We start from the raw sequence: 23,736 nt of genomic DNA, 5'->3' as shown, positions 1-23,736 counted from the left end.
TCTATAAAGTAGAGAGAAGCACTACCTTTTAAGGCTGTTGAGAGATTTCAGTGGAATAATATGCGTGAAACTAATTACAATAGCTGACACATTGAGGGAACTCAGTAAATGGTTGCTGTTATTACTATACTGGTTCACAATAGTAGATTTTTAGTTTTTGAGTCGGGGTCTCACTTTGTTGCCTAGGCTGGAGTGCAGTGGCATGCTCACAGTCACCACAGCCTCAACTTTCTGGGTTCAGGCAATTCTTCTGCCTCAGCCTCCTCGGGAGTTAGGACTGTAGGTGTGTACCAGCACGTCTGGCTAATTTTTTGATTCTTGTAGAGACAATATGTTTTCTCACTATATTGCCTAGGCTGGTCTCGAACTCCTGGGTTCAAGCAATCCTCCCACCTTAGCCTCCCACAGTGCTAGGATTACAGGCATGAACCTATAATGGTTAATAATTATTATTGTTATTTCCTTTAAGGATAGATTTAGGGGGGAAAATGGTGCTTATGATCAATTGTTATGACTTTTTATTGGATTCTCTAATGCAGGGGTTCTTAACCTGGTCCAAGACCTCTCAGGATACCTGCAACGGGGGGCTGAGAGAGGTGTTAAACTTGTATGAGAAAGTAAAAGTGTCATTATTTGTTACTAGCCTTTAACCAAAATTTAGTATTTCCTTTAAATATAGCTGTAGGCAACAAACTAAAGTAATATCAGCGATACTGATCATACTTCGATCTATGAGAAAAATTTACATGCATTTTCATATCGCATTTAATTTACTGAAAATATCTTAAAATATCATTTTAATTGAAATTGTATTTCAAAAGTACAGTCATACCCCACAATATCAAAATAAAAAATATTGATTAAAAAAAAAAAGTACAGTCATTCTTAGACCCACTCGTTAGAAGGCTGCTAGAATCCCTCTGACAGCCGTCTTCCTGTCTACAGATAATTGTTGGAGTGATGATGGGTTGTCTGCACTATACATTTTTTTTTTTTTTGACTTGGAGTCTCACTCTGTCGCCCAGACTGGAGTGCAGTGGCATGCTCCCGGCCACCGCAGCCTTGACCTGCTGGGCTCCAGCCATCCTTCCGCCTCAGCCTTTCAAATAGCTGGAACTACAGGCACGCGCTACCACGCCCGGCTCATTTTTTGATTTATTGTAGAGATGAGGTCTCGCCAAGTAGCCCAGGCGGGTCTTGAGCCAGTGGGCTCAGGCAATTCACTCACCTCAGTCCCCCAAAGCACGAGATTACAGGCTAAGCCACTGAGCCCGGCTTGCGCTATAGATTTTAAAAATATTTCCAACTACATCATACATTTTAAAAATATTTTCAACTACACTATACATTTTTAAAATATTTTCATAAAATATTTTAATACATTGACTTTTACTTTGTAATTCGATTTGCTTTTTGTATGTATAAACATTATTCTTAGAAGGAGTCTGTAGGCTTCACCCACCTGCCAGAGGGATTGTGGCACAAAAAAGTTAGCACCTTCTGTCGGGAGTCACAGTAGGACACCTTGCCTACTGAGAAGCTTGGCCGTCCAACAGCCAGTGATGCTTCTTTATTTTTGTCTGTTGCTTTGTCTTTGTTCATATGACCAATGAATACCAAAAGCAGAACATTTCTGTAGATAATTCCCAACAGGTCAAGGGATCCTGTCACTTGAAAGAACCTAACAGTAAGAAAACATCTGTTACCTTCCCAGGGAGTCTGATGCCTGGAGCACCCAGAAGAAAAAAAAGTTACCTAATTGGGGTGATGATCCCAAGGGATGGCGTAGCAGTGATAATTATAGATTGCAGAGGAGGGAGAGGATGAGGGAGAGAAAGCAAAATAATGGAATCAGAAGACATGAAGCCCTTAGCAACAGGGCTACCGAACCAGTAGACTGGAAAAAAAAAAAAGAGAAAAAAGAACTTTAAGGACAATGAAATGAAACAACAATAACAAGATGATAGCGAACACTTTATTTTGTCATAAACAAGTGCTGTTTAGGGTATTTCCCTGTGGTCCCCCACCATTATTCCCCCACCCTCCATTTTTCCATGACGCTGATCAACTGCTTTATTCCGTTTCCCATCTTTCTTCTTGTTCAGTTAGCTGCTCCCTTTTTAAACACGTGACCCTTAATGCTTGTCTTGGGAGGACATAAAGCTTTCCACATATTAAACAAAATGTAGGATCTGGTAGTACTCACAGCTACTATCAATATTCTAAGTTTTGACTCATTCATTTGAACTGAAACATTCTCAGTCAGTCCTCCCACCCTAAAAAAGTTTTGGTCTCTCACAGAACACAAGGGAGTTCAAAATGTCACTTGCTAGGGAAACATCATATAAACAGTGAAAAAAACACATCTTTTGAGATCGTTGGATTTTCTCTTTCTTGGTCTTAAAAAAAGCAACTAGACATCATCCATTAAAAAACACATGCACATATATATATATACACAATAGTAATGGGAATGCAATTTTTATCCAAAACATTGTAGAGTTTATCTCAGATGTTCTGAGGACCATCACTTGGTCTGTAAATTACCTCCAGAGGGTGGTTTGTTTTTTCATTCCTTAAAAAAAGTTTGTTTGCTAAGTTCAAACACTGACATCGTATGGAGAAGTCAGTCTATTTAGACCTTTATAAAAGTAGAATATATGGAGTATGTTACACTAGTACAAAGTTTTACAAATTAATACAAGTAAAATATATAAATTACAATGAAATAGAGGAAGACCGCGGTTCTGGCTTCGTTCAGGTGGTTCTTTTAGCAGTCATATTGCTGTAAAGAAAATAAAATTAGATTACGATTAGGATAAATAACAATGACACTTTAATTCTTTAAATTCTTGTTTTAAACAAACATAAAGCAGACTGATCTCAACTTCAGCAAAGTTTTAGTCAACCATACACAAGGGCCTAGACAAACACTCACAAGACGTTTCCTAAACAAAACCAGATCCCTTATCCTACCTGAGTAAACGGGTCTATGGAAATGACAGGATCCTGACGCTGGATTGACCTTGAGTATGTTTGTGTGGGGTTTTCATCTTTAGTGATTTCAAAGATAATGCCATGGGAGTTTCATACTAGTGTGGACTTGGTATGGGTAAACTTTCAAATCAAATGCTGCCAAGTTATAGACTTTTCTACGTTAAAAGTCCTGCCTTTTGAAAGTGTCTTTTGTCCAGTACACAAAGGTCCAGATCTTCCCTGCAGTGTCTAGGCAGAAGCCATCCCTACAGGGCTGAGAAACCCAGGGAGTGTATTTTCTCCCCCAGCTCACAGAAGAGTGTCACTCTCTGCCAAATCACTTCAGCCATTTTGGTCACTGGCTTTTTATGCCTGTCCCCAAAATGAATCAGCACTGCAGTCCAGTGAGGATTCGGTTTGAACACTGCCTTGTATGAAATTCAAGGCTAAAGATAGACTGCATTACAGTAACCCCAAGAGGATTCCTTTCTGCTTTTCCCATTTTGCCTGAAAACAACTCCATACTGGAGGTTTCCCACTCCGTTGTTATCTTGGAAATTTGGCAGGCTCCCAAATAAATTATTAATCTTGCTGTACTTGCCTGATAAGGAAAACCAGATTTTTATTTTAGGTTCCCCTAAAAAATTATAGAAAGTTTTCATTATTTACGAAGTTCCATTTATCAGCAAAGTTTTTCATGGTGGCAATGGACTTTTAGTTTTCATTAGGGTTTTGTCTTATTTTGAAAGTCACTTGGAGTAACTGGTTAGGAAAACATAAATTAGAGAAGTTTCTGTTTACCTAATCTTGTTCCACAGAATAATACATAAAATAACCTCCCCACCCCCACAAACCAGGACCAAAGATGAACTTCCATCAATTCAGTAATATATAGCTTTTAGGAGGATATAGAAACAAGAACTTTCCCCACTACAAATGCATATTTCTCTCCTAAATCATATCCCCAGGAAACAAGTGCTTCCTGGTTTTCTTCCACAGTGAAAGGCTTTTCATGAGCTGCTGTTCAAAGGCTACCGGTGATTCTCCATACTTAGCTGTTTAAGCATTTTTGCAACTCCTTATTGGGAGGGAATTACAGAAAATTCAACAGAACAGCAAGCATGGCATACAGGTTAAAAGCAGGAGTTTTTTGCATAAAATGACCCAAGGTTTGAAGCCTGTTGCTTCCTGACTAGGTGATCTTAGACATATTGCTCAATCTCTGAGTCATAGTCTGATCTGTATAATGGGTTCAGCACAGTGCCTGATGCAATTAGTGTTGGCTATTACTTGTGTATATGAGTTGGGACATAAGAGCAAACAGAGAGGACATCTCTTTTGTGTCTCTGCAGCCAGAGCAGGGACAGCGAGGGGCCACTGGAGGGAATACCCTGTCTATGGGCAGCGTGTTCCTATGCACACAGTCACCTACAAAGAACCAAGACAAGCCAGTGATTGTGAGATTCAAGGAAGCTAGGCCAGGTGTGGTGGCTCATGCCTGTTATCCCAGCACCTTGGGAGGCCACAGGAGGATTGCTTGAGCCTAGGAGTTCACCAAGGCAACATAGTGAGACCTCATCTCTACAAAGAAAAAAAAATTAGCAGGGTATGGCGGTGTGTACCGGTAGTCCCACTATTTGGGAGGCTGAGGCAGAAGATCAAAGCTGCAGTGAGCCCTAATTGTGCCACTGCACTTCAGCCTGGGTGACACAGAGGGAGACCCTATCTCAAAAAAAAAAAAGATTCAAGGAACCTTATGACTGAGAACTAAACTGAATGTTCTAGACGTGTTACCACAAGGATGACATAAGAGTAAATACCAGTAGGTTAAGCCTGTTTGGTTTTGCCTTTTTCTCTATGGTGAAAACAATGGTGCCTTATGGTAATTGAGAACACGAGGGCCAGGTTATGAGCTTTTCACACAGGTCTTACCTGTTGACGAGAGCAGCAATAGCCACATATGCCCCCAAGCACTCCGTTGATTACTTGAATGAGACACAAGATGAATTCAACCCCACCAAGAGCCAAGAGGATAGAAAAAAGAGTCACGTTCCATTCCACAATGTGCTGGGGTTCAATGCACTGGGACCATGTGGCAGTATCCAGAAGGTACCTGTGCATAAAAGGAGAAACATCTTGACACATGACCATACCTAAGGGGATATTTAACAAGCTACTTTTTTGTGTGACTGTTTTCATTCAGAGAAGAAAAAAAAAAAGAGTTCATTCAACATCCTGTATAAGAAGCTTCCAATGCATGTTATTTCACAAAATAGAGGAATTTAGCCCAGATCTTGTTGCAGTGATATACATGAAATTATAACTGATCACTTTTGACTCCTAACCTAGGATCCTGAGGTTAGTTAGAAATCTTTGCCTTATAATGATGTTTATATTCTCTAAGGACATATGAACTCTTGTAAACAGAAATAAGTAATGTATACTAAATGCAGATGTCGAAAGATGAAAGTGATTCATGTGTTAAGATAGTGGAATTATAGGTGACTTTTTTGACACCGTTTTCCAATTTTACTGTTGTTTAATTGTTATCTTCATAAAGCTAGGACTTTGTAGCCAATATTGAGTGAATCTTTGTTTAGAAACTATGATCTTGTTATATTAGTTTTTTGCAAGCTTTAAAATATCAATTTAGAGCATTTCATTAACACTCAGTTTATGCCAGGCACAGTGATTCATGCCTGTCATCCCAGCACTTTGGTTGGCCAAGGTGGGAGGATTGCTTGAACCTAGGAGTTCAAGACCAGCCTGGGCAACATAGTGAGATCTCATCTCTACAAAAAATCAAAAGATTACCCAGGCATGGTGGTGCACACTTGTAGCTTCAGCTACTCGGGTGGACGAGGTGGGGGGATCACCTGAACCTAGGAGGTCGAGGCTACCACGAGCCATGATCATCATGATCATGCCACTGTACTCCAGCCTGGGCGACAGAGTGAGACCCTGACTCAAAAACAAAACCAAAAAACAACAACAACAAAAACTCAATTTGTTCCATTTGAAAATTATCCAAATTCTGGCAAGTCTGGAGATTTAATTTACTATAGTTTTTCAATCAAGACCTTTTAAACAAAGTTAGGCTTTGCTTTTAAGGAAAAAGTTAATTTGCAACATAAAGCATGGGAATTCAATTCAACTAATTTGATACCTCTTTGCTTTCATGATGCTGCACCCACACATCTATAATAGCAAGCAGCACACTGCATTTACTCATTCAACAAAGACAGCTGAGCACTCCATGTGAGTTAGACACGGTGCCAGAGCTGGGGATATAAGGCTGGAGAGGGCCTGAGCTCTGTCCTAGAAGAGCATAGCATCCGAGGGAAGAGACAAGTCACAAACAATTGAACACTGATTGGGTCAATAAAGTGTGAAAAAGCCACAGAGGAAAGACACCTGACATAAGCCGGAAGAATACCTGCTTATGTGTCTATTCAACATGGCTGAGGTCCATGCAGGTAGAAACCAGACCTATCCATCATTGTAGAGCCAGCTGCTAGAACAGACTCTGGCGCTTAGTAGGCTCTCGGCACACTTTAAAAGTAGTTGAATAATAAATAACAACCCAAAGTCACTTCGTGAAATGTCAGCAACCTGTGCTGAGGTCATATCTGACTGTAGATGTATATGATTTAGGAGACTTCTAAATTCCTCCCAGTCTGAAAAGTTCTACCTCTGATTACTCTCCTAGAATGTGAGCCTTTGCTACATTAGAGTGCTTGAATTCTTAATGAAAGAGGATTCAATCATGTGGGAAAATCAAGGCCTGACTTCATTCCACAAAGAGGTCTGGTATAATTCTTTTTCTTATCACCCGTTCCTGGCACAGCAGAACAAAGGGGCTTGGAATTAGAGACCTGGCTTTGGAATGGTTCATTGAGCCAACCAGAGATTCAATTTGCTGATTTAAAAAAAAAAAAAATTGTTTTTCTGGCCCTTTCTTTCTGTATGACTGTAGGACAAAAATCTGTATTTTCAGGTCACAATGTAAAAAAATCCTTTGGCTCCACTTGGCTATTGGAACTAACCAGTGGCTTGTGACTGTTATTCCTCATATGGCAATTCTTGGATAGTTTCAAATGAGGAACAATGTAGAAGAGGAAAGTTTCTTGTAAAGACTGGGGTGGATGCTGGGAGGAGCAAATGTCAGTTATTTAAAACAAAACAAAAAAAAGCCCTGAGTGACATTCCCACCTCTCCCTGCATTCCAGTGGCATAAGGCATGACTGAAATTAGAGGTAGCTTCCTACAATAGTTTTGTGCATTGGTGCATACATGAATAGCCATTTTCTAGTAGTTGAAAAAAGACGAATCGTGATTGATAACAAGTTTGAACACCAAAACTCCAAACTCCTGTAACTACCAATTTTCCTTCAAAGGCTGCCATTGGGTTATGGTCGTTGTAAGCTAATAGATAATATTAACACACATGCCCATCAAAAGTGGACTGGATAAAGAAAATGTGGTACATGTACACAATGGAATGCTACACAACCCTAAAGAAGAACAAAATCATGTCCTCTGCAGCAACAAGGATGTAGTTGGAGACCATTATCCTAAGTGAACTATCACAGAAACAAAAAACTGAATACCACATATTCCCACTCATAAGCAGGCCCTGATCACTGGTCACATGAGCACAAAGGCGGGAACAACAGATACTGGACATTGCTAAAGGAAGGATAGAGGGAGAAGTGAAATGGAGCATGCAACCACACACTGGGTATCAGGTCCACTGTCGGAAAGAAAGGGCTCGCTAGAAGTCCAAAACTCACCTGCATGCAATTTACTTATATAGTAAATCCTCACATGTATCCTACAACTCTAGAATAAATAAATAAGGCCGTAGGGGGAAAAATTAATAGCTAACAGGGGCAGAGTTCATGATATGTTAGCCTCTGTTGGGAGCCTTTAACATGTTCTCTTGTTAATTCCCATGATAACTATCATTGGTTTTATTTTACGGATGAAGTACCTGAGAATCAAAGAAGTCATTTCACTTTTTCCTGAACTCAAAGGGTAAGTGCAGAGCTTGGATTAAACCCAGGTCTGCCTAATTCCAAGTTCACTATCTCATGAATATTCATAGATTCATAAAACTTCGTGCTTATGAAATCCATAGGGACAAACACTCTTGATAATATAAGGGCAGTTCACATTTATTATTAGTATTATTTTTATATATATCTCAAGATGAAACCTTCCAAAATTCCACTTTAGGAAGTTGAGTGGGAGAAAAGGTCAACTCAGAATCAACTCCTGCTTGGAGAAGCATGGCATTCCTTCATCACCACGTACCTCAGTTTCTACCAGTTTTCCTATTTCTCTTCTTTTCTCAATAACTGATAAGAAATGAATATCAACATAAAACAGTGGAAAATCTTAAATTATCCTGATGTAACTGTTGTAAGATTGTGAGTAACTTTAAATAAAGGATGTGTTGTACACAGTTCTTATATTATGCATGAGCATGTGTGTATGTGGGCGGGGGCACAACTTGCCCTGGGCTTTGGTTATTTTCATATAGTTGGTTTTCTTATTATATAAGGATTCCATCATACTTGTAAAATAATAAAATGGGCCAGGAGCGGCAGCTTACACCTGTAATCCCAGCACCTTGGGAGGCTGAGGCAGGAGGATAGCTTGAGCCCAGGAGTCCGAGACCAGGCCGGACGACATAGAGAGACCTTGTCACTACAAAAACTCAAAAAATTAGCCAGGTGTAGTGGTGTGTACTTGTTGTCCCAGGTACTCAGGTGGCTGAGGTGGAAGGATTGCCCGAGCCCAGGAGGTCGAGGCTACAATAAGCAGTGATCATGCCACTGCACTCCAGCCTGGGTGAAGTGAGACCCCCAACTCAGAAAAATTAAAATAAAATAGCAAAATGTGTTACACTTAACCAGACAGCCATCCTGGTATAACACTACATGAACACAAACTCTACAGCTGACTGTCTGGGTTCAAACCCTAACTGCTACTTCCTCCCAGTGTGACCTTGGATAAGTTACTTTATCTCTCTGTGCCTTCATCTTGTCATCTGTAAAACAGGAGTAATGGTGGAAATCCTTTCTCAGGGTTATTATGAGGACTGAGTTATTGAATCTATTCAAAATCACTTAGATCTTGTCCAGGCCAGAGCCTGGTCATCCATCCTGGCACGACCATTGCCTAAACGGTGCATGAGTCAGTGCAATTAAACACTAGCTAGGTGGTAGATGGAGGGATGACTGGATGCCTGATTGGTCTGACGGGCTTGCCACTACCCACGTGGTGGATGGGGATGTGTGGCCCAGTAGGGAACAATTACGTACTGTCCCTCGGTGCTGGCGAAGGTGTAGTTCCAGTGACCGAGGGAATCGAGACATCTCGGTCCTTCCGCGAGGCCCAGGGCTGCCACAATGACGCAGTAGCCAGATCCCGCAATTCCAATGAGAGCGGCCAGCACAGAAGACAGCATCTAGAAGGAGAGACACCAGAAGTGAGCCCCAGCGTGTCGCCTTGCATATTTTTATGGCACGAAGAGTCTACATTCCCACAGGGTAGAGGACCTACCGCACATCTCTTGCCACAGTTCTCGTGGCCGCAGCAGCCACAGCAGTCGTCCTCTTCCAGCCCAATGAAGACAAAGGCCGGCAGGAGCATCTGGTTGGGAAACACACAGAGTCAAGTCACTGTCCTTCCCCAGGCTCAGATGGGTCGGGTTAGGCATCTCTTGGTAAAATATGTTTCTTTCTGACAGCGCTGACAGGCTTTGACAAGGTGAACCAAGTATTTCAAATAATGTAAAACTCCAAGGAGAAAAAAAACACCCTCCAAATGTAATTTCTGCTTGTTTACATGTAATATGTCACAGCATTCTTTTTTTTAATTTTTTTTGAGACAAGGTCTAGCTGGAGTTCAGGAGTGTGATCATATAGATTTGAATTCTTGGACTCTAGAGATTCTGCCACCTCAGCCTCCCATGTAGCTAGAACTACAGGTGCATACCACCATGCCTGGCTTTTTTTTTTTTTTTTTGGTAGAGACGGGAGCTCACTATGTTGCCCAGACTGGTCTTGAACTCCTGGCCTCAAGCAATCCTCCCACCTCAGCCAGTGTCAAAGCATTCTTTAGGGAGAGGGTGTAGTATGAGAGGAGTAAAATAATAACCTATAAATGGATTTATTCCACAAGAGTCCATCACATGGTCTCAAATGCAAACTCTTTTTTGGAACTATTAAACCTTGTCTTTAAATCCGATTCTTCCCCCTTGTGAAATGTAGATGATACCAACATATCTTTAATAGAATAACTGAAACTTTTTTGTGAATGGGAGAGATGAAAACTAAACATAATAAATATAAACTACTTATTTGAAGATACAAATGTATAGTGTCAAATTAACAATAAAGCTCTTTAAATAAGGTAAGTATGAAATACTTTAAGTGAGAGATCAAAAGAAATTTAATCAAGGGCAAAGTTATGTTAAAGACAAATGATTATGTTAACATCGTAGTAATGCTTAAATTTAAAGCAGATTTGCCATGCCATAATTACTGTATTAAGTTTAAATGTCTTAATATCTTTTGCTTGACTAAGGAAATATAATCTGTATGGGATTAACAATTCCATAAAAGTTTTCTTTAAAATTCTTAATCCCAGCATTGTAAAGTAGCAAACTTAAATCTGTCTGCATTCTTTCCATACTGTGGTTGAAGCCAGTAGTTTTAGCTCCCCGATTGGCAGGCAAATTCCTCTCACTTCAATTAAAAACAAACTTTGGAAGAAACAACACATTCCACTTTTAACTTCAGGCAACGGATCGGCTGCTAACTGTAGGATTTTTCCTAGACACCACACCCCAGCATTCCATAAAGGAGAAAGCTTACAGTTCTTTTTAAACAGCAACGCACTCACAATTCATTATTTTTCCCTGTCACAGATGCCTGAAAATAAACAGCAGAGAATTTGGATCCAAAACGGTTGATTTAGGCAGAGAACCAGGAAGCCCCGCCCAGCTCCCCCGAGCAAACGTTAAAATGACAACCTGATCCAGTATAGAAACTCTACAGTCTCGAAATCTGATTTAGAAGCCAATTATCTGTTTTCCAGCTGTAAAATAAGAGTTTAGCAAATAAAAGGTAGTTCACTTTTAGTTGAAAGAGGATTTTATAAAACATCTAATAATATGAATACACTGTGCTGTACCTATCTCAACTTTTGCATGATCTGCTGTCAAAAGATTGAACAAAAAAAGTCACTGGATTTAGAAATACACATTACAGAAAACTTTCCGTGAAAATATAGAATGAAAATATCTTAAGATATTTTCTTATCTTAAGAGGAGAGGATTGTGTTAAGGTTGTAAAACTTCTAGATGACTTACCAGCAAACCCCCTCCGATGATGCCGGCAAAGAACCACACAAAGCGACTGAGGTGGTTTTCGGTGGCATATTTCGTTTCCCCATTGGGAAAGTAAAGCAAAATATTAGCTACAATGCAGAGGACCGCCAGCCCCACCAGGGAAAGTCCGATGCATCGGGCACATCTGCCATAGCACATGGTGGCGGCGGAGGGTCTGGCAGGTCTTCCCCTTCTCTCTGTCTCTGGCTCAGCGGTACCCCAAATCAGACAAAAGTGTGCCCGTCTGCAGAGAAAGCTGAAGCAAGTCTCAGCCCATTCCTGCCACCTCTTAAATACTGCCAGTTCTTAGTCACCGAGTGGATGAAGTCCTCTGCTTTCATTGGTCCTGACTGCAGGCTCCAGTTGGGGGGGGTGGGCCGGGGGAATGTCCCGCCCTCCAGATGAAATCCTTGGGTCAGGCGAAACCAGGGGCAGGACAAGAGAAACAGCCTCAGTTATAGGCAACAGGGAAAATGATTAATCCCGAACAAGGCATGCAGTGTGCAACTCTTTCCCCGGCTGAAGCATCGACAGGAAGGTCTAACATGACTTTCCAGTAACTGGTGTTACTGTCCACGGTGCGACCGCCTGGCTGCAGGCTCTAAAGACAGAGGCTGGGGTCCATGCAGCTGTCTGGACGGCTTCCAGCCCAAAGGCTCTGTTCGCTTCCACCTCTGCCCTGATTTAATCTGAGACCTGAAGCAAGTCTCCTGAGCTCTGAGCTCATTTCCTGTCTGTTAAAGACAAGGGGTCCGAGGTGTCACCCACAAATTCGAGGAGGCTGTTTGAAAAATTACAGAGCAGGCTTCTTTCCTCTGCCTACAGCAAGCTCTGCAAGACAGATCTTACTGTCTGGCCTTCCTGGATATCTGCTGCCAACAGGAATCTGCACGACAACAAAGGTGGCATCAGTCAACACACAGGGCTCAGGTGCTTTGCTTTAATTACTGAGTATTGTTGTCAGGCAAACCAATGCCAGGAAGGACGAAGGAAGACCTAAAGCATGGAAAAAATATGAGGAGAAAGAAAAAGGGCAGGAGAAGGAAGATGGATGGAGAGAAAGAGAAAGGAAACGAGAAGAGAGGGAGGAAGAGAGGAAGGGAAGGAGGAGGAGAGGGAGAGGGAAAAAAACAAGAGAAAGAGACTTGGCGAGCAGAGTGGGGAAACAGGTTGGGAGATCTTGGAATGGCTAGGAGAGTCAGAACCCAATAATGAGTCACAGAGGTGAACAGGTGGTCTACTTAACCAGATCCCAAAACCAGCTTTCATAGGCTCCCCACACAAAGGCAGAGAAAGGGTGTTACATGAACTTTCTAGCACAGTTACCTTGCAGAAGGAGGGGTTGAACAATGAATAAATTTAGTCCTTGAATAGCAGGTTGCACCAGCCAGTGGATGGGGTGGGGGAGGGTGGCCAGGTAGGGTTAGGACTGGAGGAACCCTGTCACCAGGACTAGATCAAGAGCACAGAAATGAGGGGAAAGACCAAAGTGGGAGGTGTTAGTTCAGAAGAGGAAGGCAAGTGAGGCTGGTGAATCCAGAGGCTCAGGCTAAGGCCAGAGTCTGAAGGACCTGGTCCCAAACTAGAAGGCAGGACACATATTCAATCTGAGGAGGCCGGCTGTGGTTAGTGGCGTGGGATGGGCGTGGGAGGAGTGCCCAAGAGGAAGTGTGGCCTCAGTATACTATCAGGGGTGAGGCCAGAACCCACAATGGCCTGAGGAAATCAATCAGTGGAAAACAGAATGCAGGTAGGGAAACCTGTAACCACCCACCTGCTCAGGAGGAAGCAGACAAGTCCTCACGTCACTGCATCACCATCATACATTCAGCCACAGGCCACATGTGCCCTCTGCCTGACTCTGCATCCCACTTGGAAACAGGATCCTATGGGTGACAGGGCCTGGGTGGCAATACAGGCGAATGAAGCATCGTCATTCCAACTCTCCCCACCAATCTATCCCACCTGGGGCCAGCATGGGGAAAAGCAATGCTTTGATGACTTCTCCACCCTCCCAGCGCATATATTTTTCTTCTTCTCTCCCTCACCCCTATAATCAGCAGGGCAGGGAGAAGAGAGTGAGGGGCTTGGAAAGAGAAAATCTGGAGGGAGACCCCCCAACTCCCCTGTACCCTAGCTTCGTGGACTCAGGCAACTAACTCACTTACATTCTAGAACTGTTTTCCACTATGTATGTGGGACTACATCAGTGGTTCTTTTTTTTTTTTTTTGACTTATAAACAGCAGAAATTTTTTTTTCACAGTTCTGGAGGCTGGGATGTTTAAGATCAAGGTGCCAGCATAGCACACGTGGTGACTGATGAAAGCTTGCTTGCTTCCTGGTTTATAAATGACTATCTTCTCTCTATATCCTCACATGGTAGAAGGTGCAAGAGAGCTCTCCGGGGTCTCTTTTGAAAGGAGACTCATCTCTCAAACGTCCAACTCCTAATACTATCAAATTAGGAGTCATGATTTTAACATATAAACGGGGGTAGGGAGGATACAAACATTCACACTATAGAAACTAGGGTTGAAGTATTTGAGGAGGAGTGCCACAGGGAGAGCAATTTAAATTCTATGAAAGGTACATATATCAACTTGTACGTCAGGGCTTCTTAACAAGATTTTGAGAATCTTGTAATAATAAGAACCCTCTCCCCAGAAAAAGAAAGGTACATATATGCAAAGACACATTTTATTGTATTTCTGGAAGTTTACAGTCTCCCCGAAGCTCATTCGCGCGTCCTCTTCCACATTTCTCATGATGCAGCCTGTCCAGGGACCAGTCGCATCACAAATGTAGATCTTAGGTCACAACTTCAACATATGAATGGAAATTTCTAGGAGTGGGGCCCAGTAATCTACCATTTTTACAAACAAAAAACTACTTTAAAAATTTACTTATTTATTTCGGTAGAGACAAGCTCTCGTTATGTTGTCCAGGCTGATCTCAAACACCTGGGCTCAAGCAGTCCTTCCATCTCTATCTCCCAAAGGGCTGGGATTACAGGCATGAAACACGTCACCCGCCATACAAACAAAAGACTCTAAATGAGCCTTTTGTTTCCTGTAGCTTGGGAATCATTAGCCTGGTCCACAGCCGGAGCAAATATCATTTGTGTTAGATGCTCTCTGAGGCCATTCACTCACCCAATAGTGGGTACTCAAATTGTGGGGAGCACACTGCAGTTTTAAGGTTCAGTGTAAGGCAGTTTCAGGCTTGAACTGACAACATTCTCTTGTAAAATCAGTTTCTTCCCAGTGTCCACCCCTCCTGTCATTCTCCACAACACCCTTTGCTTCTATCCCTCAGCTGATCACCCAAAGACCAGCAGAAGCCAAGTCTTTTCTGGTTTGTGCTGCTGGTTTAAGACCATGTGACCAAGCTTACACCTGTAATCTCAGTACTTTGGGAGGCTGAGGTGGGAGGATCACTTGAGGCCAGGAGTTCGAGACCAGCCTAAGCAATATAGGAGACCTAGTCTCTACAAATAATAATAATAATAATAATAATAATAAAATTAGCTAGGTGTGGTGGCACTCATCTGTAGTCTCAGCAACTCAAGAGGCTAAGGCAGAAGAATCTACATACCACACGTTCTCACTTACAAGTTGGAGCTAAACTAAAGATCTGCAAAAGCATAGAGAATGATATAATGGACACTGGAGACTCAGAAGGGGGAGAGGAGAAAGGATGGAAGGACAAAAAAAATCACTTATCGGGTGCAATGTGCACAGATCGGGGTGGTGGTTGCACTTAAAACCCAGGCTTCTTTGCCACTATACAATGCAACCATATAACCAAAAACTATTTGTATCCCCTAAAGCTACTGAAATAAGTAAATAAATAGAACAAAAAACCCCGGCCCGTAAAGAGTGTCTGTTCTATCAGAAAAAGAGAGACAATTAAAAAGAATAATAAATAAGTACAATCCAGAGTGTATTCGATGGTGATAAGTGCAGAGAAGGGGACTAGGTGTGACAAGGCGGAGACCTTGCTGCTAGGGTGTATCCAAGAGAGAACAGTCACAGAATCGACCTCTTAGGGCCATGATACGATCTGCAGAAGTGAGTCACATGTGCACAGCTTGAAGTATCTGGCATTTAGCAGCCACTCAATCTCAATTAATGTTACTTAGTATTACTGCTTTCATCAGCCCACTCTTTCAGGAAAGATGTCTCTACTTTATCAGTGATTCATTGTGTTTACTTGTCTGGGATTCCGTCACTCCAGTATATATTGGATCCCTTTATCATCTTTCCTGTCCAATTTTAAAATACTGAACTTTCAGGTTGGGTGCAATGGCTCATGCCTGGAATCTCAGCACTTTGGGAGGCCGAGGCAAGAGGATTGTTTGAGTCCAGGAGTTTGAGACCAGCCTAAGTAACAGAGAGAAGCCCTGTCTCTATGAAAAATGTTTAAGAAATTAGCCAGGCATAGCAGAGCAGGCCTGTAGTCTCAGCTACTCAGGAGGTCGAGGTGGGTGGATAGTCTGAGCTCAGGAGGTCGAGGCTGCCATGAGCCATGATTGTGTCCACTGCACTCCAGCCTGGGTGACAGCATGAGACTCCTTCCAAAAAAAAAAAAAACTAACATGAGTAGTCTGTGATTCTATGTGGTTGTGGGATTCTAAGATGATTTGAACTCAAAACTCCTGCCTCTGAGTTGCATTTTTCCACATATATTTCCCTTTCCTGGGAAGGCACTAATTTCTTACTCATTTGAACATGACAAATCTAATGACTCATATGTAGTAATCGTGCTCAATAGAGCTTCTTGATTATAGTAACCAAGGCCAGTTCAACTCCCTTAACCAAAAGGCCATTAATTATGAAGTCCAAAGGTGGGATGCAGATGAGGGGATGGGACTCGTGGACAGGAGGAACCAAACTGCAGGAAATCCAGAACATCCCACTCACTGTCCATCTTGCATGTTTGACTCTTTCTATCCAAATACTTTATTCTTATTAGTGCAGGCTCATTTTTTTCTGCTTCTCGGTTCACATGAAAGAACATGACTATGGGCAGTTCTGAAGTTCATATTGTTCTCCGTTCAGGAGAGCCATCCCCAGTCCAGACTGTGAGGGAAGGGAACTACATCGGACAAGATCGGGACAGGTACCCACACCTGCGGGGCATACATAAGCATGGCTACTGGGAGCCATCTTGCATCCAAATACAAGGAGGAGAAGTCATTCTCAGGAGAATGTGAGCACAGGGCCCTGATTATCTGAAGCTATAATCAGGGCCGACAACCACAGTAAAGGGAGGTTGTGGGAGACTATACCCAGCTCATTTTACTCACAACCTCCTGGCTTTCTCTTCACTCTAGGTTGTAGCTCAATTTATTCTTGGGTTAAAAATAAGTTCTTGGCCCAAGATTAAGCCAGAGTTAATCCTTGATTCCTATTTATTTAGTTGGGGTTTCACTATGTCACCCAGGCCGGAGTGTGGTGGCACAATCATGGTTCACCACAGTCTTGACTTCCTGGGCTCAGGTGATCCTTCTGCTTCAGCCTCCTGAGTAGTTGGGACTACAAGTGCGTGTCACCACACCCAGTTCATTTTTTTGATGTTTTGTAGAAATGAGGTTCACTACATTGCCCGGGCTGGTCTTGAACTCCTGGGCTCAAGCAGTCTTCCTGCCTTGGTCCCCTAAAGTGCTGGGATTACAGGCATGAGCCACCGTGCCTGGCCTGGAATCTGCATTTTAAACAAGCTCCCTAGATCATCCTAGTGCCCGGCCAGAGCTGAAGTCCGCTGATGTGGATTGTCCAACTTTATTTATAAAGGAGGCTTCTGAGGTCCAGAGAGGTTCTTTTCAGTTGGGAAGAAAAGCCAACAATGAAACAAAAAGAAACCCCCAAATATTTAAACTGACAAATTCATCTGTTTGTGCCTTTTGAACCCGGTCAGCAGGTGGTTCTCTCTGTGATGTGGGAAGCAGAAGCAGGTAGCTCCCAACCCCTCCCTCTCTTCTGTGGGAGACCAGGTCCTCCCTTAGAAAAGTGGCAAGTTCTCTTCCACTGGCTTTCTTCCCCAGATCCCAGCTTCCTTTGGGGAGAATGACAAAAGCTACTGAGGGTTCCTGGGCACTATCTATCTCTTTCTGTGGATTCCAGGTCAGGTAGAAGGCAAGGGAAGGGGAAGAGACGACTAAGCTGTGTGCAGAGAGATATGTGTCTTTCGCTAGCGTGTTGTCGTTGAACTTTACAACTCTCTGTGGGAAGAAGATTAGAGATGAGGAAACTGCGGCTCAGCTAGGTTAAGCATGCAGGCCAAAGTCACAAGGTTGGTGGGTGACCAAGCCTGGATTCCTCCTCCTTGGGTCTCCCTGCCTTGGGCGCCCAAGCTCTTTTCATCACACAGTGACCTCTCCAAGGACAAACATTGACCAGAGTCAGGGGCTTCTTCTTTGGCGCTTCTGAATAACATAATTTTGGGACATTAATCACTTGGGTTCTACATTAATTCAATAAATGATTTTTTTTTTTTGAGTCAGGGTCTCACTCTGTCACCCGGGCTGGAGTGCAATGGCATGATCGCGACTCACCACAGCCTCAACCTCCTGGGCTCAAGCAATCCTTCCACCTCAACCTCCCAAGTAACTGGAACTACAGGTGTGCCACCACCAGGCCTGGCTAGTTAGTTGATGTTTTGTAGAGACCATGTCTTGTTATGATACCCAGGCTGATCTTGAACCCCTGGGCTCAAGTAATCCTTCCTCCTCAGCCTCCCAAAGTGCTGATATTACAGGTGTGAGCCACCGTGCCCAGCCCTAATTTGATAAATGATTTTAAGATTAACCTGATGTCTGTCAAATAAGAAAGTATACCACCAAGGTGGGTTGAATGGCCAGACCTCTGGTGGGCAGCTCAAAACTAATTCTGTAGCTAGTATATCACAACCTTGGTTTTGTTGTAGCCAAATAGAATTGTCAGTAAACAAGATATGTGCACAATTGCAAGGTTAAAAAAAAAGAATCTTCTAGATTCCAGAGAGGAGAGACATAATAAAACCTATTTTGTTTCATTGACCCTGGTCTAACTTGTAAAATGACTGCCCTACCTGGCCTTTTGACCTTATATAAAATATGCTTGCTTTTTGCAGAAGGTTAGAGTGGAACACTCCTCCCGCTTTCATGGAAGTTAACATTCCGCCCATGAGCTGAAGAAGCCACAAGGAGAAGAAGTGAAGGCAGCTGGCTCAGAGCTGACATTTATCTTTATTTTTACTTTTTATTTTTTGAGTTGGGGTCTCACTCTGTCGCCCAGGCTGGAGTGCAGTGGCACAATCACAGTTCACCACAGCCTCAACCTCCTGGGCTCAAGTGATCTTTCTGTTTCAGCTTCCCAAGTAGCTGGGACTACAGGAACGTGCCATCACACTGGCTAGTTTTTAAATTTTTTTTTGTAGAGACGAGGTCTCACTATGTTGTCCAGCTACTCTCAAACCCCTGGGCTCAAGTAATTCTCCTGCCTCGACCTCCCAAAGTGCTGGGATTATAGGCATGAGCCACCACGCCTGACTCAGAGCTGATTTTTTTAGATACCACTTTCCAGGGATCTCTGGTGACAGAGGAGCTTTTTTTTTTGCGGTTGAGTTCTGAATTTAAAAGTTTCCTTCTATACATTTGTTTAGTTATTTCTCAACTCTAGCGCATGCAGCAACTTAGACTGAAGCATAAATAACAGGCAGTATGAGCATTTCCGGAGTCATCATTCCGAGTCGGTGAGTTGATACTCCACCTAGACCTCGTGGCCCCAGCATTCTCCGTCAGACTGGTTTTTGTGGCTGTCAGACTTCAACATGGCAAATTTCCCACTGATACCAAATGAGCTGAAAACTCAGATTACTGTTGATTTTGCCCTGGGGAGTTTTACCAAGAACAGCCTTACGGCAGTGGAGAGTTGAAACGTGTGTGTGTGTGTGTGTGTGTGCGCGCGCGCAAGACAGACACACACCCAGCAAACATGACAGATGTGGATTGGCTACAGAGCTCGCCTCTGACCAAGGTGGCCAGCTCACCTTCTTTCCCACCTGCCAATCCTTGGTCTCTGCCTGGCATTGATGTGGGAGAGGTGAAGACAGAGTAAGCATTACCCTGGCATCTAATACAAACACCTTGCCTCAGATTTCTTCCCCAGAAAGGGAGTTGAGATTCTAAGTCGCTGAATCATCTAGCGACAACTCCCTTCATTGTGTTAGGTTACAAAAACAGTTGCTCGCTATGGGAACCCTGATGGGAAATCTACTCCACATTCAGGTTAAACCGTTAGCCTGGCCTGTTTCAAATGACTCAGATTGTACAAGGTCATGATTTTTCAAGCACGCCTTCACAGTGATTTGGGAATTACTTTTCCAGACGTAGAAGGTGAGGAAAACTTGAGCAAGAATTGCAAAGGGCCTGGAATACCAATTTAAAACACAAAAACTATCTGGAATACTTAAGCCAAATAAGCTTCTTGGCTGGGTACGGTGGCTCACGCCTGTGATTCCAGCACTTGGGGGACCGAGACTGGAGATTACTTGAGCCCCAGAGTTCAAGATCAGCCTGGGTAACCAAGAGAGACCCCATCTCTACAAAAAATAAATAAAATAAAAATAGCCAGGTATGATGGTACCCCTCTGTAGGCCCCAGCTACTTGGGAGGCTGAGGTGGAAGGATCACCGGAGCCTAGGAGGTCAAGACTGCAATGAGCCATGATCATGTCACTGCACTCCAGCCTGGGCGACAGAGTGAAACCCTGTCTCAAACACACACACACACACACACACACACACACACACACACACACACACACACACACACACTTCTCTGGTGAGATCCTTCAGGATTGCTGTCCCTAAGAGTAAATCAGGAATCTGGGATAATTGGCAAGAAGATACTATAAAAGTAAACCCAGGCTATGGAATCTTTGGCAGAGCAGATTCCAGCAGCTCTCATTGGCAGAGCAAATCTTCTTTGGCAGAGCAGATTCCAGCGGCTCTCATTCCCCCAATGAGAACTTCAGGGGAGGAGGCTGATTGCGGGACCTCATCTTCCTGACTCCTTCTCCGATTTCCTGATTATCTTTTCAGTGATCCTGGTGTCAACTGTGATGACTTGATGTTTTTAGGAATCAGAGGCCCAGACATAGAGTCACACCTAGGTTTGGCACTAGGCTTGTGCGAGTTCTTTTCTGAATTTTCCTTTTTCTAACTTTAAAAATAAAATTTAACTATAATCCCGCGCCTTTGGGAGGCTGAGGTGAGTGGATTGCCTGAGCCTGCAGGTTCGAGACCCGCCTGGGCAACTTAGTGAGATCTCATCTCTACAATAAATCAAAAATTAGCCGGGCGTGGTAGCGCGTGCCTGTATTTCCAGCTACTTGGAAGGCTGAGGCGGAAGGATGGCTGGAGCCCAGCAGGTCGAGGCTGCGGTGGCTGGGAGCGGCCCCCGCACTCAGCCTGGGCAATAGAGTGAGACTCTGACTCAAAATAAATAAATAAATAAATAAAATTTAAAAATACACATTTTAGTGGAGACAAGGTTTTGTTATATTACCCAGGCACATCTCGAGTTCCTGGGCTCAAGCAATCCTCCTGCTTCAGCCTTCCAAAATGCTGGGATTACAGGTGTGAGCCACCATGCCTGGACTCTTTTTTTTTTTTTTTTGGTTATGGAAGAGGAGGGACATAAACAAGTGAAAATCATGTTTTCCCTCTAGGATCACATATGTGACATTTTACAGGAATTTCTTCCAGCTTCTCATAATACATTAAAGATAACTGGCAAGATTATTGGAGGGAATTCTTAAAGGAAAATGCTCTCACAAGGGAATGAAGATCTCTGAAATTTACTTTGTATTTATTGTCTGGGGAAAAAATGTGGAGCAGAGTTTTTTCTCATTTATGTTCTTTAGTCAGAGCTTCTGGTCCACGTGAGGATCATTCACCCAACAAATATTTACTGAGCAACCACCATATGCCAGGCATGAGTTTAAGAACTTGATATGTGTATCTGACAAAATTCTCACAGCAGCCTCTTTGGCTGGCACTACTACGATCACCAACACACAGGTGATTAAACTGGAAGAGTTTGAATGACTTTCCTAAGGCCTCACAGATTATCCTCGGTGGCTGGAATTTGATTATTTACTTTTTTATTTAAGTCAAAGTCTCCTTCTGTCACCCAGACTGGAGCGCAATGGCACACTTGTAGCCACCACAGCCTTAGCCTGCTGGGCTCAGACAACCTTCCCACCTCAGCCTTCCAGGTAGCTGGGACTTCAGGGAGGGACACACCACACGCCCGGCTAATTTTCATATTTTTGTAGAGACGAGATCATGCCATGTGGCCAAGGCTGGTCTCGAGCTCCTGGACTCAAGCAGGCCTCCCACCTTGGCCTCCCAAAGTGCTGGGATTACAGGTGTGAGCCACCATGCCTGGCTAGGATTTTAATTCAGGGATTTTGGGATCCAGAGCCCACCCTCTTAACTACCACACCACATCATCTCCCACCTAGGAGCTTTTGTTTGATGAGAACAGGTAACACCACAAGCATTGATACCATCATAGGTAAAACACACCTCATGCCCAGATATTGGCTTCTAAATACCATTCTCCAACGAAAGGAACCAAGGTTCTTGGGAGAAATGGCTGATTCCAGGTCTGGAGCAAGGAACATGTGAGATGATTCTGGAATATCTTGTGCTGGAGGCATTCTATGGTCTTTTATGAGGTGGTCAGTGAGGTGAGATCACAAGAAGAGACACCGGAGAGACTTAGGAAAACAAAGTTTCTTATACTCTAGATCCTAGAGGCAGGAGACACAGTGTACCACACAGGGCCACGTGGGAAAGCCCCAGGAAGTAGAGGGGCAGGGATGAGAGGAAAGCCTAGGCCACAGCAGGGCTGGGTGAGCATCTTGGGAGGAACTTGTTTGAATAATTTTGACAGGCTCTAAACTATAGTGGTGTACCCTAATTGTCTGGTACTTGGCCTTGGGATGATGAAAGCAGAGAAATGTTGCATCTCAGAGTGTATGAGTCAGATAGAGGAGAAGGGATCTCAACTGGTTAGTTTACATATCAAAAGCACACTCCCGGATGAAGGGAAAAGGTGTCAATCTCTCTCTCTAGTTCTGCTGGAAAAATCACATCCTAGATCCACTTCGAAACTCACTCAGGTCATTGGCAGGGTTTATTTCTTTGTATATGTAGGACTTTTTCAAAGTCACAAGGTGAGCAAGGCTCTAGAGTGAGTCTGCTTAGGAGGCAGAGCCTTACGCAATGTAACATCATTACCAGAGTGACATTCCCTCACCTTTGCCTTATTCTACTGGTTAGAAGCAAGTCACTGGTCCTACCCACACTCAAGAGGAGGGAATTATCTGAGGATGTGAATACCAGGAGGTAGGGATTACAGGAAGGGCTCGATAGAGTCCACCACAGTGAAGCTGTGTTCTATGAGATGGTTCGTGATGGTCATTAGCCTCACCTCTGGTGTGATATTAACTTGAGTCCCTTGATGGAGGTGGTGGCCATCAGGCTTCTACAGTGCAGTTACTCTTTTCTCCCTTTGTAAATAGGAAGTATTTTGTAGGGAGATACTTTGGGACGATGTTAATATTGTGTTTTCATCAAACTTTCAGTTCATTAATGACTATTTCTATGAATTCTTATTTTGTCTGAGTTGTAATCCATTACTAAAGTTCAAATTGTTCCAGGTTTCACTTGGGAAAGCCCTTTAAAGCTGGCTCCTATGTCCTTTTAACAGGCCACCATTCTCTACAACCTCCTTACTTTCTGTCTGTGTTGTTTATATTTTTTATTTTCTGTGTATTATTATATTTTGACATCTTGAAAACCTTGATTGCATTCATAGAATACCCAGATAAACTATGCTCAAAGTCTTGACCCAAGGAACTGTGAGAGCATAGATGTGTATTGTTTTAAACTGCCAAATATGTGAAAACGTATTGTGCACTATAGAAAACAAATAGTCATTTCTATAATAGTTTTGCCAAAGATGCCTGCAGTCTTCAGTTGGGCCACGATGATGAAAAAAAGGAAAGATCAATAAAACATGCTGGATTGAAAAGATTAAGGACATGTAACTACTAAATGCAAGATGTGATCTTGGATTAGATCCTAGACCAGAGGAAAAACATTTATATTAAGGACATTGTTGGGACAACTGGTACAATTTAAATATGGACTGTAAGTTCAGCATTGTATAAATGTTGAATTTTCTGATTTTGATCATTGTATGGTGGTTATATAGCAAATGATATAGTGAACATTGCAAAATATTCATTTGTGACTTTGGCTAAAGGATCTATGGAAGGTTTTGGTTCTATTCTTGCAAGGA

General features: G+C 43.0%; 1 protein-coding gene across 1 annotated transcript; it reads right to left on the bottom strand.

The window, feature by feature from the left end:
* Positions 1–1,955: 1,955 nt before the first annotated feature.
* On the bottom strand, positions 1,956–11,734 carry TM4SF1 (transmembrane 4 L six family member 1). Its single transcript, XM_008072961.2, has 5 exons — positions 11,360–11,734; positions 9,547–9,636; positions 9,306–9,451; positions 4,909–5,089; positions 1,956–2,785 (listed from the first exon to the last, which is right to left on the bottom strand). Exons 1-5 carry the CDS (start codon positions 11,534–11,536, stop codon positions 2,771–2,773), a joined length of 609 nt encoding a protein of 202 aa, XP_008071152.1. The 5' UTR covers positions 11,537–11,734; the 3' UTR covers positions 1,956–2,770.
* Between the last annotated feature and the right edge of the window lie 12,002 nt (positions 11,735–23,736).

The sequence above is a fragment of the Carlito syrichta genome, unplaced genomic scaffold (genome assembly GCF_000164805.1).
Source record: "Carlito syrichta isolate Samal-C Ts95f unplaced genomic scaffold, Tarsius_syrichta-2.0.1 Scaffold315561, whole genome shotgun sequence".
Classification (NCBI taxonomy): Eukaryota; Metazoa; Chordata; class Mammalia; order Primates; family Tarsiidae; genus Carlito; species Carlito syrichta.
The sequence above is the reverse complement of the archived record's forward strand: the minus strand, read 5'-3'. Positions and strand labels throughout refer to the sequence as shown.